Here is a 17,134-nt window from a genome sequence, read left to right as displayed (position 1 = left end):
GCTGATCGAATATTGCAATCCGCTGAGATCAAAGTTTGTCATAAGATAACTTCTGATCACAATCTCATTTTGATATCCTTCCAATCTAAGGCAGCAGATAAATGCATGCATCCATTCTCATTCCCACATTTACTTATTGACAGATAGTGATTATGTTTCATTTATTCATAAAAACTTGACGGAAGTCTTATGGTTCAATCTCAATACTGCCTACCCGTGTATTGTTTGGGATGCAATGAAGGCATTTATAAGAAGGATTACCCAGCAATATGTCCTACAGCAAAACAAAACCATGGAAGCTACCACTAGAGCTGCTTGTCTAGCTTTGAGAAACCAAGAATCTCTTCATGCTGAAGAAATAAGAAAAGAGGAACAAAATCAGGCACAGCTATATACCTCTTTGATAGACAAACAAACATATTTGCATATTTCTAACTCTTTCTTCAAGAAAGAGGAGGGGGCGATAGGTAGCTTTATCTGGGGGTATAAGCAAGCATGTCGTGTAGTTCCTATTTAATCTATACAGGATCTGTGCATTTGGATAACATAAACTGTGGGATTGGTGACAGACTGATTCCGTGTACCCCCACTGGACATTTCAGCCTCTCTGTGTCGGATAGCTCACAATGACACTATAATCTCCTCTTATTAGGGAGAGAATAGATTCTGGTAACCTCAGAACATGACAACCCTGACCCGTCAGAATCGTGGAAACAATATAATACTTTTCGCTCAGTCACTCGTGCTCACTTAGTTTGTCTCAGAGATACACAGAATAAACATACTGTGGGCGTTTGTCAATAAGAATTTATTTAACAGTTGCTATTCTAGTGTAGAATAGTTGCGCTGCAACAACCATTAGACAGTTGCAGAGATATATGATTAGAAGTACTATGAAAGTAAAAGGATGGTACAGTTCTACCATTTTGCAGTAATCATGAATATATACAAGTACATAAAATACATGATAAAAAGTGCATACTCCTACGATGCCTCCCTAACTAGATATACCTAAATGTACCTAAATGTACCAAACATCTGTGTAGGTGTTATGCCAAGAATCCCTATAGGTTCTAGTCAATCCTATTACCTGAGAATGGGGCGCAGTCCTGGTCTCGAGTTGGACACCCCTCGAGGTATGTTAGACTACTGGGAGATGGAGTGTCTGCATGCAGGAACCTAATATGTACATATGGTGGGAAATTTTAGCTAGATGTTCTTTGCCCTTATTTCAAGACAACTTTCCCTTATGGGACAACCCGATCCTCCCGAAGATATTTCAAGACGGTGATTCTTGAATATTGGCAAGTCACAGGGTGGACTGATTGGGAGATCTTTATCATGCTAATGGCTTTTGAACATTCCATAATTTACAGGCTTCCCTTTCACTCTCAACATGAGATAAAGACAGTGGAGATATCTGAGATAATGGCATGCTTGTATGGTACACCTATGGAATCAGTAATAAGTACTGTATATCAGCATCTCAGCCAGCCTAGCAAGGATGGTTGCTTACATCTGGCGATAGAATGGAGTAATGTTCTGGGGGAAGATATTACTCCCAACGTAGTCAGCAAGGTGTCAGAAAAGCATTAGCAACAATGATGGATCAGCACATTCTATCAATCTAAAGCTGCAACAATTCCGGATGATTTGCATGCTATATTACACCCCGGAAAAGGTAGCTAGCTGGGGACAGACAGAGTGAAGGTATGAGAGCAATTGGGGTAAATGCCCAAAGTGTGGCCTGACTGCTGTGAATATTTTACGTGTGTTTGCCACTTGCCCATATTTTGGAAGGAAATTAGGCATATCTCAAGGTTTCACCTCGAATTAGACTTTCCTTGACTGTCAAAAAAATGATGCTGGGCTATAAAGTAGGAACCAGCTTTTAGAAGAGATACCTTTTTTCTATAATTCTGGTCACTGTGTGACTCTCTATAGGAAGGTCATGAATATCCCCAAGACCTCTTTGGGCTGTGGAGGGGTGGGCTATCATGATGGAAGTTTATGAAAGAAAGAAGGCTCTTGTTAGAGCTAGAGGGTTACGTTCTATGATGAAATTTGTATTACAAAACAAAGGGACCCCAACATTTGATCCTAGGGTGTTAGACAATTTGCAAAGGACAATGGTTCATGTCAGGCAAATAGGTCCTTAAAAAGGAACTGTTATCTAAGGAAAGATATTGATCATATAACCTCTGGCATAAGGAACTTTACTAGATAAATGTAGAAAGGGACACAAGTGGACATTTGAGAGGTGGTTCATTTATTTAACAATATTAATATTTTTATAATAAGTGGATTATAGATCCAGTGCGCACAACAAAAGTGAAAACTAACGAGATGTGGTGAGTGAAGAAATTATTAAAAACATACATCGCAGTGACAACATAAGCAGAACTCCTTGGTATAATGTTTTAAGAATAAAGGAGTTTAATTGTAAAAAGAGGTCGACGGCATTTTGATCTCATTTGTTTCTATATTTATCTAGTAGAGTGCCTTATGCCAGAGGTTAATAAATTAATATCTTTCCTTAGATAACAGTACCTTTTTTAGGACTTATTGGCCTGACTGAACCATTGTCCTTTGCAAACTATAATGAAATTTGACTCTATATGGGGCAGATTCGCACATGGTAATAGCATGTTGCATGATTGGCTATTTATCTATTACTTGCCTTACCAGCATTTTTTACATGTTAATGATAAGTATTAACCTTTATGAGGTCTAACAATCAACGATATGTTTATGACGGGGGATAAAATGAATAGAGACAATGAAGCCCAAGACTTATTCAGCAATCTTATTGCTGGATCCTCCATAGGTACAGCTGTTGGTACTAGTAAGGAACAAAAACAAGAAGGTTTGAGAGCTAAGTTTGTCAGACTAGAGCGACTAAAAAAGGCTGAATTAAGTAAGTGGTGGGATGCCGCCACTCTTAGGCTGCGTTTTTTCTCGCAAAATAAAGAAGATCTGCTTTGTGTTTGGAATACTGTCTGAAAATAAATGGATGTGAAGAAAGGACTATTGAATTGAATTAATGGAATCTGGACATATTGGGATTCTGATTTATTTTTTATATTTCTTTTGGACTATGATATAATTACAAGCGGAGTATCTTTGGGAACTTGCTGTACCTACACAGGATAATTGAATGTTGTTTATATATGTTACACTTTTCTACTTCTAGTGAATAATATATGGTGCTCAGGGAGGATCGAAATTTTAATGAATGCTAATCTAGTGTTGCAAATGTTATATTGTAAATGTTAAATGCTTGAGGAATGTCCCCTGTGTCATCAATAAAAATATTTATATATTTATATATATTCATATATTTTATATATATATATATATATATATATATATATATATATATATATATATATAAGTAAAGTAAATAAATGTAACACAAGTACCATAATTAATAACATCACGAATTGAATATCAATTAATAAATAATCATTAAATAATTCATAATTAACTTCCAACTCTTACCCCTAAGACCCAGCAACCCACACCTAATAAATAACTCAAAATATATAATGATTACAGAATGTACATAATTAATAATCAATTAAATATTGATTAATACATTGATAATTGTTAATCAAGTATTACTTAATTACCTTCCCACCCTATACCCCTACAAACCCAGCAACCCACCCATAATAAATAACAAATTATACAATTACACAATTAACAAAATTAGTAATCAATAGAAAAACGTATTATGAATGAATAATGAATTATTATTAAAATATATTTAATTAACTTCTCACACAACACCCCTACAACCTACCAACTTGCTACAACAATACAAATTACTAATATAATTAAATGAAAAATTGTAAATCACTTAACATTACAAACTATATTTTAAAATGTGAACAATTATACAAACAATAATCTGTATAATTTATATATAAACTGACATACATAAATATAATTAAACAACAATATTTTTTTACAACTATATTATTGCTAACGATATGTACAACAATATTATGAAAACTAACAGCCAGATTCATCATTCTCCCGTTTTGCGAGCCCCTAATAGCGATTCATAAGGAATCGCTATTAAGGACTTGCAAAACGGGATTCATGTAGGAATTGCAAAAAATATTGCGATTCCTACATGTTCCTTATTTGCGATTAGCAAATTGCTAATCGCAAATAAGGAATAACTCCCCATGCATTCCTATGGGCCTACACGCCCATAGGAATGCATGGGGAGTCATTCCTTATTTGCGATTAGCAATTAGCTAATCGCAAATAAGGATGCGATTTCAAGGGTGCTGGGGTGTCCAAAGGACACCCTGTAGCACCCCTGAAATGTAATCTACATTGGTGTTGCGCACACACATGTCCAAAGGACATGTGTGTGTGTAACATGCAACTTAAAAAAATGCATTTAAATGCATTTTTCTAAGTTTTTGCTATTTACCACGAGGTCTGACCTCTCGGTAAATAGCGGCCCAAAATAGCAATTTCGCAATTTTAAAATGATTCATGAATTGCATTTAAGGAATCTTAAATAGAGATTCCTTAAATGCAATTCTTCGCAAATGTGCGAATTCTTTAATAGCGAATTTTGCATTTGGGATGATGAATCCCAAATGCAAAAATTGCACTCGCAAAAGGCAAGATTCTGAGAGTCTTGCCCTTTGCAAGTGCAATTTAGCTTGATGAATCAGGCTGTATATTACTTACAAAATTGATATTCTTGATAACGATACTCACAATAACTTTATATCATATTTTTTTTTCTGATATTTCTGCAACTGATATTTTAAACTCTATATTTTGTCCAAAGACTAGTTTTACACTACTGCAAGGCCTGTCTTTCCCACAGGACAGCACTGGGTTTTACATTTATAGAGTGATAACTTTCAATTGGGAGCAACAAATTTGGCCTCTAAAGACTTGTAATTCAAACCCCTCTTTAATGGTAAAGTTGACCATTCTGAAAATGCCACGTTCAGGAAGTTCAAAAACCTTCCAAATGCTAGTACTAAAATACTTTCACATATTCACTCTATTTTGTGACCATATAAAAAAAGTATTATGATCACTATTTAATTGGTCACTTTCAATTGAGACTTTTCTTTAAACAATCTCATTTAAGAAGATTACAGACAATTGTACTATTTTTTTCTTATACAGAACAAACATAACCAAAACACATAAAAGACAATTTGTTGCTGTTCAGATTCACATAACACCAATGCAGAACAATATACACGAATAAATCACAAGAAATCATGTAAGAAATAAAGAGCTATGAATTAAAAAAAAAGTTAGGAAGCACCTGTGGTAGTGTAGAAGTCAGAACCTGGGCTCATGAAAGAATTGGAATATTTTCTTACATGTTATCTTATGATTTGAGTATATTGTTCCTGATTTGTGTTATACAGATCTGCACTCCAAAAAATTGTCTTTTATGTGTTTTGATTATATTTGTTCTGTATAAGAAAAAACAGTAAAATTGTCTGTATTCTTCTTAAATGAGATTGTTGGAACAAAAATCATGATTAATGTGCCTGATCAAAATATTGAGCAAATGTATCAGTACTAGAATTTGGGAGGTTTTTGCAGTTTCAAGAAGAGAAGACCTAGCCATGCTGATTAGGGGCCGAACCCTGTAAAGATTATACGTTCAGAAATTTGGCATTTTCTTGTCCTATTCATTTGGTGCCGGCAGCCTGTTTCAAGGGTCATATGGCATTTGTTTTTCTGTATTACTCCTGGACAGCAAGACAAAGGGGGAATAGGTGTTGGCAGAATGGGACAACTCTGTCAGTATGAGGGGGAGGAGTTGTCACCTACCACATGTTCCTATCACAAAGGCTCTGCCTCAGCACACTCACAAAGGGGTTCACATTATCTTTTGTGCCCCAGACAACCTGGGGTCAGGACAGGGAGGAAGGAAATTCCACACGCCTCTTTAGGGGGAAGACTCTAGAAGCTTCTCCCACTTCAAAGCTGGCACCACGCATAAATATTGGACTCTAATCCACAACTCTTCAGTGCAGTTTGGGACCCGTGAAAGGCTTGGGAGAAGGACTGCTGTGCTGCTCTGCTGTAAGAAGGACTTCTAAGTTACTCTTCTGATGCTTGTGTGAGGAGGGCTAGACCTGCATCTTGAACCGAGGACCATCAAGGTGACTTCAAGGGCTAGTTGGCTGGCTGATCAGAACCTCAGGTTAAAAAGCTCCAATCGCCTTGGACTCTACACCTGGTCTCTGCCTCCTGTGACCCCTGACCCCCCCCCCCCCAAGTGGTGCCACACCAGTCTTGGACCTTTGGAAGTGGGCATGAAGGTGCTCTGCTAGCTCAACTGTGGTCCCAGCAGAAACAATGGAGCATGACACATCCCCCCACCCCCACAGCTCATCGGAGCTGTCACTGCACAATGCATGTCGAAACAGTACCTCCCATTGCAGCCCTGCAGCTCATCAGAACAGCAGCTGTGTGACACATGTTTACCCAGGACGTCACATCACATCCATGTTGTTGCGCAGAACCACCGCTGCATGATGCATCTTGATTCTGGACTTTGCATCACAGCCCCGCAGCTCCTCTGAACCACTACTGCTCAACCCATCCTTGACACGGCACCTCACATTGCAGCCAGCTGTTCCACAGGACCTTGAACCACAGCCCTGCAGGTCTTCGGGCAGCTGTTATGTAGCATGGGACCTCACAACACTCTTGCAACTGATATTTAATTACTTTGTTCAGTGGGCATAACTTGGTCTCTGTATCCTACCAGCGCTCCATTGAAGTGGACCTGAACCTATGACTTTGTTCCATTTTGACGCAACCAGATAAACACAGTTGACGCTTTCTTTCCGATTACGAATCTGGTGGTCTGTGGACCGCAAGACTCAAGGGGGCGCAGTGGTGGTGGTCTCTAGTCGCCCTTTTAATGAGGTGGGAGGTCGTATGGCCACAGTCCCACTGCAGCTGTTAGGGAACCACCATCCGTTGGGGTGTTGTAGCAATGTAGGAGCATCTATGTGATTGACGGTCCGGCAAAGCATATTATACGTTTCCGCTCCACCAGGGCTTGCATGGCAGTTCCTCCTCCTCCTTAAAAACCCTGGTCGCAGAGACGTAGCTGGGGGGGTGATGGAGGCTGATCACCAATGGCAGTAGGAGTTTTGGGGGCAGCGGCCGCTCTCACCTGCAACTGTCACAGCTGCACCCCCTCCCCCCACGGCTGCACCCCCTCTCCCCGCTGGTCTTAATTGCAGCCGCTGCGGCCACATGAATAGTCAGCACCCAACACTTCCCCCCGCTTTTACATCACACCGCCGTGGGTGACAAACGCAGGAGCCACCACAAGTGGTCTAAGGCCTAGCTATGCCATTGCCTGATCGAGAGGAGACACAGGGGGCCCTGCAGGTCCCCCTTGTGCCTCTGCGCCCTGTGGATGCGCACAACGGGAGCACAACATGTCCCCCCTGTGTTCATGCACACCAGTTTCTGCAAAGCATTGGCTTTACTGTCCTGCAGTGCAGGAACTGTTTTTGGTGTGCTCATTGCGGTGCCTGTTTTTACAGCCACCGCCATGGGAATGCCAAAAAAAGCCTGCCAGACAAGAAGAATCTCCTAAAGTGGCTTGTGGACGGACCATGGCTTTAGCGGTGTGGTGGCATGGTAGAGCCGCTGCAGCACTGCCAAAGTCGTAATGGGGCCCTTTGTGTTTTAGTCACTACATTTAACTGATTTTACTGATTTCATTTTTATCATTTTGGTGTCAAGTAATTTATTTTCACTGTATTACTGTTTATTTGCTGCATAAATACGTTGCACATTGCCTTTAAGTAAAGCCTGACTGCAATTGTGCCAGCCTACCAAAGGGTTCTTCATATATTAATTTGGGGTTTGTTTGTGTTTTACTCTGACAAGAATTGTGGTTACTGCATAAGTAGTGTCTCACCCTCCTCAACCATTTACCCAAATTCTAACACCCTGGTAAAATATGTTCCTATTAAATTTCAGGATTAAGGGGCAATACTTTCATGCTGCTAGTATATTTGGAAATACCTGTACAATTTAGCAATCAGTGTGTGCATTTGCATGTGTTACAAAATCTTTGTTCTGCTTTGTCTAGCCTTTTCTTTCACACTCCAAAAAGCTCAGTGACATTGTCACACGCTTGAGGTCCAATATCCCATAATGTGCTGTGACAGAAGGAAACTAAAGCATATTCGCATTAAAATATTATCTCCAATTTTTCAGAGACATTCAGGCATGAAATCATAGTGGATGCTGCCAGATGTAAGGACTCTTTTTGCTCATTGACAATCTAATATCATTTAAGGTTTTTGAGGGGGTGCATAAACATTTGCACCATTTGTTTAAATGCCACTGGCCACAATTTTTACACCGTGGGTACTTAGGTTAGTGGTATTAAAGGGGATATTTTGTTCTGTATGTGGCTAAATGCCACACTCTGCGCGCAACCCTTCCTACAGACTCTGGCGATTGGCAATAGATATAGGCAACACTCAGGGTCTGTTTGGGACTAAAGTGCTAGATATAGGATGTAGCCAAACGATATGCCAAAATTCTTGTCCTTTGGCTAGTGAATTTTGTGTGTGGCTAAAGGTGATGCTGTAGAGGGATGGGGGATAAATTCCTCTGCATTGGCAGAGTTCACGTAGTTTTGCCCACTACACATTACACTTGTAACGTGGCGTTCTAGCAAAACTCTACCAACAGCATAGTGGTAGAGTTTCTTCTCACATGTGGCTCGCCAACGGTAAGTTGGTGAGCATGTGTGAGAATCGGCATATCCTAGTGTGATTTTCTGGAGCTAGTACGACACCCGGTGAGATTTTCTTAACATGGCCGATCGCGACTGTTTGCGGTAAGAAAGCTGCAGCTCGAGTATAAATCTACACAAGCATCACCAAATAGGTACCCCCTCCGGTGCACATGTGGTGCTGTTTGCGCAGATTTTCAAAGGGAACAAACTCCCAATGCTGACAATCAGCAAGACATGCCTATTCCACCCAGGTGCAGAGTTTTCCTGTAACTCTATGGAATTCCGTGAGTGGAAAACCAACCTCGGTGTTGTATTATTACTAAAGGCATGGGTTTGGGGTGTAGGGTATGAGTCATACCATGTCTTGCAATCAGTGGCAGTAGGGCATGGAAGGAGGATACTGTGGGCATGCTTTTTGGGTACAAGGCATGGCCCAAGGTGTTTCAACTTTTCAACTCCTCCTAGGCCGTATGGCCTTTGGCTAAAGATGGCTTAGACTCTGGCTAAAGAGGTCCACCAAAACTCAGTATTTGCATCCACTGTCTGTTGAGAATATAAATGCAAGCCAGGGTTTTTGGGTACTGAGAGTATGTGAATTAGATGCACACCATGGACAAATGCCAAGCTATAGCCTAAAACTTCAGAGCATAGACAAATACCAAAATGCGCTGGTTCGGTGCATAGACATTGTAGGGCTAGACTCAGAATCTATGGCATGCAGAATATTATTAAAAAACCTTAGTAATAGTTAAAATTATGTTGGAACCAACTGGCTGATTATACTAAGTAAATAAAAGCATGTTTTTGGTATAAAACAAAATAGCTTTACAATTCCCTGCTAAATCTTATCTGCAGTGGCTATAAGGGCAAACACTAAATGGTAAATACCCTTGCAATTCAGAAATTAAGTACCTGTGCAAACTGATATTTAATACCGGCATGAACAGTTCATGACATAACACGTGGTATGTTAGATAACACCACAATTGACATTGATGGCATCAAGTTTAAGTTTTTCAAGTTTAAGTTTACTTGACTTAGTTCTCAACTGAGAACAATAAATATTTAAAACATAAAATTAACTTTAAAATAATAAAATGTCATTCTAGTACAAAGTTACAAAATAATTTAACAATTGAAACATATTGTAACACACACATTTATTAGAAGGCGCCTTACAAAGAGGGATCAGGTTCTGAACCGAGTAAATTTTAATTTTGTTCGAATTGGTTGTAAAAACCTCTTTCTAGCTCCTACAACAGTCTGATTTGGACAAGCGAATAACACATGTTCCAAGTCTTGCACCCCTCCATTACACAGATCACAGGAAATGCTAGCTTTTACTTTTGGGTACCACTTAAAGGTGAATGATTTTAAAAATGGAGTAGTATGATGCTTCGCCTGACTCCATGCTTTGAATTAAAATAAATATACTGTTGCATTTTCTTATATACAATAGTGTCAGCATATGTTTTATAGAATGACAATTTGGAACTGTGTTGGACGTCAAGATCGAAGCTTAACCTTGGTGTTAAGTGTGTTAAAAAAGCTTCAAATGGGCGGGAGTCCAAGATTGCAGCAGATCAATATTAACATCTGATATTTTAAAAGCGATAGATATATTCCTACAAAAGACATATTTCGACGATCCTTGTTCAAACGTCTCTATTTTTATTAAGGATCGTAGAGTTTCTTGTTCCACATGGATGAGAATATATGCCCACTGTATAATATTAGCGATGCCTCTGGCGTAAGAACTAACTAATGAGAGCTCAAGACGAAGAACTTGAACCAGTATGGCTTGTGACTTCTTGGTTAGTTTCCTGAGGAATTTCCCTTCCTTCAGATCCAGATGTTTCCATTGGCTTAGTGGAATATATTCAAGTGCATATGATAGTACTGGAGGGATCTTAGAACTATACACTTGAAGAAGAGAGGAAAGGTGCCTTTGACCAGTGGATGCCAACACTGAAATCATCACATATGGCATTATCAATACTATCCTTTCTAATATTACTTGTCAAATAAAATAGCTCATCCTTCACCTACTATTTAGAGTTTGCCTGCAATATCACTTTTGATCTCAAATGTACTAATTTTTCTCACTAGCTCAGTACATTTATGCAGCATGTTCTGCTCTATATTTTCACTCACCTTTGGTTTAAGAGGGGTGAAGGGCAGGTTACATCGTCCTTCAAATGGGGCCTGCGACATGGCACCCCTTACTCATGCACCCACTCAAAGAGCAGATTCAGAGGCCATTGATGTTCAGTCAGGCTGCTCAAGACTGTGCACAGTGCCTTGCTCTGTACTATCAACGGACTGCTGTGCTTTACAAGGAAGCTAGTGCCACCCAAGATTTTGTGGCACTTATGGTTTCTTCCTTAACAAAGGGTGTCCCAATTATCATGGGACCCCCTTCTCCACCTCCAAAGGTCTCCACTTATCGGTTGCTATAGAGAACATAGAACACATTCTGGCTGGTATTCTTTTCTGGGATCTTCAGGTGTTGGGTTGCCTGATGCATGTTCCAGGTACATTATCCTTAAGGTTTGCTCCATATTGGGTATTACAGAAGTGCCCTTTCAGTTACATCTCTGTAACACCTCAAACAAAACAAAGTGACAATTGAACTGTTGTAAATTGGCACAGCATGTTAATCTCTATGAAGAATTTTTTATATATAGTAGCCTTCCAATACTGCCTTTAAAAAGAGCATAATCTGTGGTTAAAATTGCTGACCGTTAATTATGCAGGGTTTTTTGGGATGAAATGGTGCGTGATCATATTTAAACTCGTGATCAAAGATACTTTTTGAGAATAACATGCAGGTGCAATGCATATAGTTTAGATGATAGTACGTAATTATTTTAAATCTATTCTTAAATTCTATATTTTGCATTTTACCTACCACTCCACCTGGCATGTACCTTCCCCACCTCTGCAGAATGCAAAGCCGTTTGAGAACGTTGCAGCCTGTCTTATGCTATCATGATTGGTTGCCACATATTTATTGTGAATAATCTCAAAAAACGGGGTATAGTTTGGTTGATTGATGGATAGCCAATCATATTAGCTAAACCACCTTTTTCTTTTAGCAATCAGTTCTTATTGGCTGTCTTTTGATCAGTCAGAATTGGTCTCTATATTTGTTCATGCTGCACAACCAATCTGAATTTCTGGGAAGCCTGCACCTTCTCGGACTTCTTTGTGTTCTAGGGGCTACTGTTGCCCAGCAAGGTGGGTGGGGAAGCGCAACCGCTGGAACTTGCCGTTTGCCACCGTCTTCTTGTACATGGACGTGGATCTTGAAAATGGCAGATCCCCATGCAGATATACTTTTGTGTTCAGTGATAAGGAAACATGGTTGTCAATCACCCCTTGTTCTTCTCTATGCAACCAATTATAAACCTCTCTCTTTCCAAACTGTGCAGCATTTTTCTAGAACGAGTGACCTCGGGCCATAGCTATGTTTAAGGGGTGAAGTGGTCGCACAGAACTTACAAACATGAGACATTAAGAAACACACAAATTGACTAATTAAAAGGTATGTAAATGAAGACAGTGTCCTGGAAAGTATTCAATTCCAGGTTTATCCCTGGAGCCATTCCAATCGGGGAGACAGATTTAGGCTAAAATCTGCATTTTAAAAAAATGCTCTACAGTGATCTGGCAACAAACAGTGTGTGCAGCTGGCAATGCAATGGAATGTGTGCGAGCATCTATGCACTTGGCTGCTCTTCCGTCTGCTGCTATGCCAGGAAATGCAAACATATGGATGAGGCGCTGTAGATGAGTGTTTTCACATTAAAACATCGCCAGGGGCTTCAACAAACAAAAGTGAAGACATTTAATGATGGAACAAAAAGCAAACCATTAAAATGAAACAAGGATCAATGGGAATGATGGCAGTCCAGTGTTTGATGCTAACGATAGGCTGCCAGTGGCAAGTTTAAAGAGAGGGTTGCTGAAAAAATGCAAATACCCACTATGCAAATGAGTTCCATTTATGCACATTCGATGTATTTTTAAACTTATCATGTGGATGTCAAAAAAATCAGGCCCCGCTGCACACACGCTAGACTTCGTTCCTATCTATACAGCATCTGTGTCAAAAGGAGCAGCCAGGGAGGGGAAACGCTGACATTGTATCGCCCATCTGCTTATTAATACTCATGTTATGTGACTTCCGTTCAGGTCATCTTTGTGAAATCTCCCCATAAATATGCCCTCAGGTAAAAAAACGTGTGGGAGATGTTAGCCCAAGTTTTCTAAAGTCACGCATTGAGTGTTGCAAATGCTGCACGTGTGGCCAGTAGCCTAGCAAGGATGCCATGGGCCCTGGAGCAAGCAAAGAAAATGGCCACTTTGATTGCTGTTGGAGCACAAAAATTCAGCAATTATCAGGGTTCAATGTGGCCACTAGTTTTCGGTGCAACTAAACCTGCTGCACCAATTGTAACTTCACTCCTGCGTGTGGCCACACCACATGATACATTTCTACTTCTCGCAAAACATTTTCTACTCAGAGCAGGTCTTCCATTATGCAAAATGCGTAATAGAAAGGAAAATAGAAATGAAATAAAGCATATGCAAGTCTTTATTAAGGAATTCCACGAGATTACTCTTGTGTAAAAAGAATGCTCACTTATTGCCAAACAATATTTTCAGTTCACTCCAACATACCATCACACTCTACTGCAGAATAAATATACCTTTCCTTATTTTAATTTGCAAGCCAGTAGGACATCTGTCTAGTTACTTTCCATGCAATTTATGACTGCTCTTTGTACACAAACTAAAACAAATATAAAAGAAACAGGAACCACACAATCTGCAAACCCCTTCTCACAGAGGTCTGTACGATCAACTAACCATTAGAAGGACTGACAACCAAACAGCTTTCTCAGTATTATACCTAAACTCTTTTCCAAGGGCAACAGCAACATGAACTCTGGTTCTTTTTTAACCACTTTGCTTCATAAAATCATGTTTAGGTCTTGTGCAAGCCAAGGCATCTTGGGCCTGAATCACAGAGGGCCCCCAAACTTGTGGTGGAGGCCCGCATGTAGTGGTGGGACCTCCGTGTACCAGTTACCCTATTGCAGGTCCCTTTCAATGAGTGCGCCCCGGTCACAACTGCGGAGGTCCTTTGTGAATAAGGCCCTGTGATTTTAATATAATTGTATACATTTGATAATTATAGTGTCTTTTATGAAGCCCTCTTTCACCATTGGTCTGTTATTGTGTCATTCACATTTTTCTTCCACCCTCTAAGGTATAAGGCATGAGAAAATTGGTTACCAAGAGTCGGCCATTGGCTAACTATGTTGCGATGGACCGGTACTTTGTTAATTTTACAAAGAGCACATCCACACACAAAGTAGTTTTAATAAGAGCTTAGAACTTCTATGCCACTATGTGCTGTTTGAGACCCAAACATATTTTTTGCTTTTAGCCAATGTTTATTTTACATATTATCATATTGTTAGGGGACCCACAGATCCCACAGCAATACAGTTCCCAAAAAGCATGACAAAACAAAACAAACAATGGCAAAGCCAAAATGTCTGGCCCCCAACGCCAGAACTATTGGCTTTGTCAAAGCTTGTTTTCACATGAAACCTGAGATTATTAACGTTTTTTTCCATATACAAAGGTTTTGTACTTAAAAAATTCACCAACCGAAACACAGCTTATCAAACTCACGAGCCCATTGCAACAAATGTTTACATTCTGGTTTTATCAAGAGAGAGGTATTCAGTTATTTTACACTCAAATAGGGGAAGACATTTGCTGAGTGATACTAACCTTGTGATTATGTAAGGAGCAAAGCAGACCACAAAAGATCCGATAAATATACTTATTTTCTTAGTGGCTCGCTGTCGCCTCCTTTTCTGCTCGGTGATGCACCTCTGTCTCACGCTGGAAAGGAAGCACAGAGATCTGATTAGGGACAAAAAGCGCTAGAAGGTGTTTCAAAGAAGGTACATCAGTTGAACTATCCCACTACCAACTCGACTGCAGTCTTAGGCCCAACCCTGGATGCCAAACCAAACAAGGCATCCAGAACCATGGAAAACGGACTACAAACACCCGAACAGCTAACACACAAGCGTCGCAGTTCACACTTGGAATTCGCTATGGTGCAAGTCCAAGAACCTTTATTATTTTAGCAGGGAGATTTTGCAAAACAGACTAGGGCCGGCATTATGACATAAGAGGGATGTGGCATACATATGGACATGTAACATGCTCAGTGACTTAATGGCTAGCTGCTGACATCTTATGTAACCAGTTGCCAACTGGCAGTTGGTCACCAGCTAAGTAATGTCCCCTTAGAACCAGCTCAGCTGTTTATGTGTCTGAGGGACACAACATCGAGCGCCATTTAAACGGATGTTGGTAGTACCAATATTTTGCAGCGCTCAATAGCTGCGAAATATCCAGTAATAAACGCAGTGTGCTTTCTAGAGCCTTGGGGTGCCAAAGGGTAAACTTAAGCAGTCTACAAATCAATTCAGCAAAAAAGTAATCCAGCTGTAATTCCACAAAACAATAACACTTGTTTCTATCTTAGAAATGGTAAAAACTAAGATAGTTAACGCTACATTCGCTTACATAAAAATAACACCACAAAACAGTTACATTTTAAAAATACATTTTAAATTATATAGGGCAGGCAATACAGTGATTTGACAGATTTACTTGTTTTAGGTCAAATTATGAAGCCTGGCTCTAAATCAAAGAAGAGGTAAGAAAATTAGCCATTCTAAAACATGTCCTCTCTGTTGTTCTGTCAATATATTAATGACCAGTGCCGAACGATATTGTCAATGTGCTTTTATTAATTGCGATTATACCGTGAAACACAAGTATTGGTGGAAGACACATTTAGTAGAAAGTAGTGCATGATTATCTATAATGTACCGTAAATAGGACGCCCTTAAAAAAGGGCGTACGGGATGGGCCTCAAGGCGCCTGGTTATTACCTGGGGTGGATGTCCACCAGCAGCACCAGCGTCTGCATGGTGATGATGTCAATGCGCTTGCAGTGGAACCTGGCCACCTTCAGCACCTTCAGGTAGGTAAAGCACAGGATGAGCAGGGACAGCATGAAGCTGCTGGCGTGAAAGATGATGGTGAAAACCGTGAAGCGCCTCTTCTCCGCCTCGTCCCTCACGTGCAGCGTGCACGAGGCGTAGGGGCTGCTGTACTCGAACCACGAGAGGAAGAGGGCCGCCAGGGGGAAGGCCAGAGAGTGCACCCAGGAGTAGCCCACCATCAGCACGGCGTCCTTGTACCGCATCTTACTCGCGTAGCTGAGGGGAAAGACCACGGCGATCCACTTGTCGATGCTGAGGGCCGCCATGCTGAGCATGGCGTTGGCGGTGAGAAAAGTTTCCAAGAAGCCCAGCGCCCGGCAGACGCAGTCCCCAAAGGGCTGCTGGCCCCGCAGGATGCCCAGCAGCGTGGACGGCATGTTTAGGACGGTCAGCAGCAGGTTGCAAAACGAGAGGTTCACGAGGAACATCCCGGGCACCTGCTTGCGGAGGTCCGTGCTGTACACGAAGCATATCAGCACCAGCAAGTTGGAGAGCAGAGACACAAACAGAACCAGAGAGAGAAAAAGCGCCAACAGGATGTCCGCCAAGTGCATCTCTCAACAGGTATCCATGGGCCCCTTGCTCACATTAAAGGAGGTTTAGGGGCAAACTGTGAAATCCCAATACTGCAGTTGGGCGGATTAAGGGTCCAAGGCGGTCGCGCATTCTTCAGATCAAGCGCCGGCAAAGCGTGCTTCCAGAGCGCAGCGAGCAGCAGCACGAGGCAGCAGTCCTGGGTGCTGAACGGTTCATCCTCTAACCAGTCCTTCCTGCACATGCCAGCTCCCGAGGGGCATCTGCGACTGATTTCCTCTGAAGGGAAACAGCTATTCGATCCTGTTTCGCTGCTTCTGGTGGACCTTTGCCGAAGCGCGCGTTTCGCGGGCGACGCCTGCTCCGTGCGCGCAGGAAGGCTGCTCTGCTCATTCTCTAGGTCCGCGCACAGGCTCAAATAGGCACACCTTACTCTGCGCTCGCGCCGTGACTCATGCGCACACAGGCTTGCGTGACTCGGGCGGCGAGGACTCGCGTGGCGCGCCTGGTCGTCCCGCCGTGCCCTTCAGGCGATGACTGTCGCTCTACAGCACACGGACAACCCAGAACCTCAAGAGGAATGCCCTACGACGAGCAGCAAGGCGTACGCAGGCTACCAACGTTTGTGTGATCGCTGAATCAGCTTAACAGGAAGAAAGTTGGTTCATCATATTACCAACGTAGGTGCAAACAGGACACGAGTAAAATATGC

General features: G+C 41.3%; 1 protein-coding gene across 1 annotated transcript in view; it reads right to left on the bottom strand.

The window, feature by feature from the left end:
• GPR78 (G protein-coupled receptor 78) overlaps window positions 1–16,442 on the bottom strand; it is a 278,683-nt gene extending 262,241 nt beyond the window's left edge. The window contains exons 1-2 of the mRNA XM_078678999.1: window positions 15,775–16,442; window positions 14,594–14,707 (exon numbers count right to left, since the gene is read on the bottom strand). Of these exons, the coding sequence (XP_078535125.1) occupies window positions 14,594–14,707; window positions 15,775–16,442 (782 nt within the window). The remainder of the gene's footprint in view (window positions 1–14,593; window positions 14,708–15,774) is intronic.
• Between the last annotated feature and the right edge of the window lie 692 nt (window positions 16,443–17,134).

Source organism: Lissotriton helveticus, chromosome 2_2 (assembly GCF_964261635.1).
Source record: "Lissotriton helveticus chromosome 2_2, aLisHel1.1, whole genome shotgun sequence".
Lineage (NCBI taxonomy): Eukaryota > Metazoa > Chordata > Amphibia > Caudata > Salamandridae > Lissotriton > Lissotriton helveticus.
Note: the sequence above shows the minus strand (reverse complement) of the source record. Positions and strands in the feature narration are given on the sequence as shown.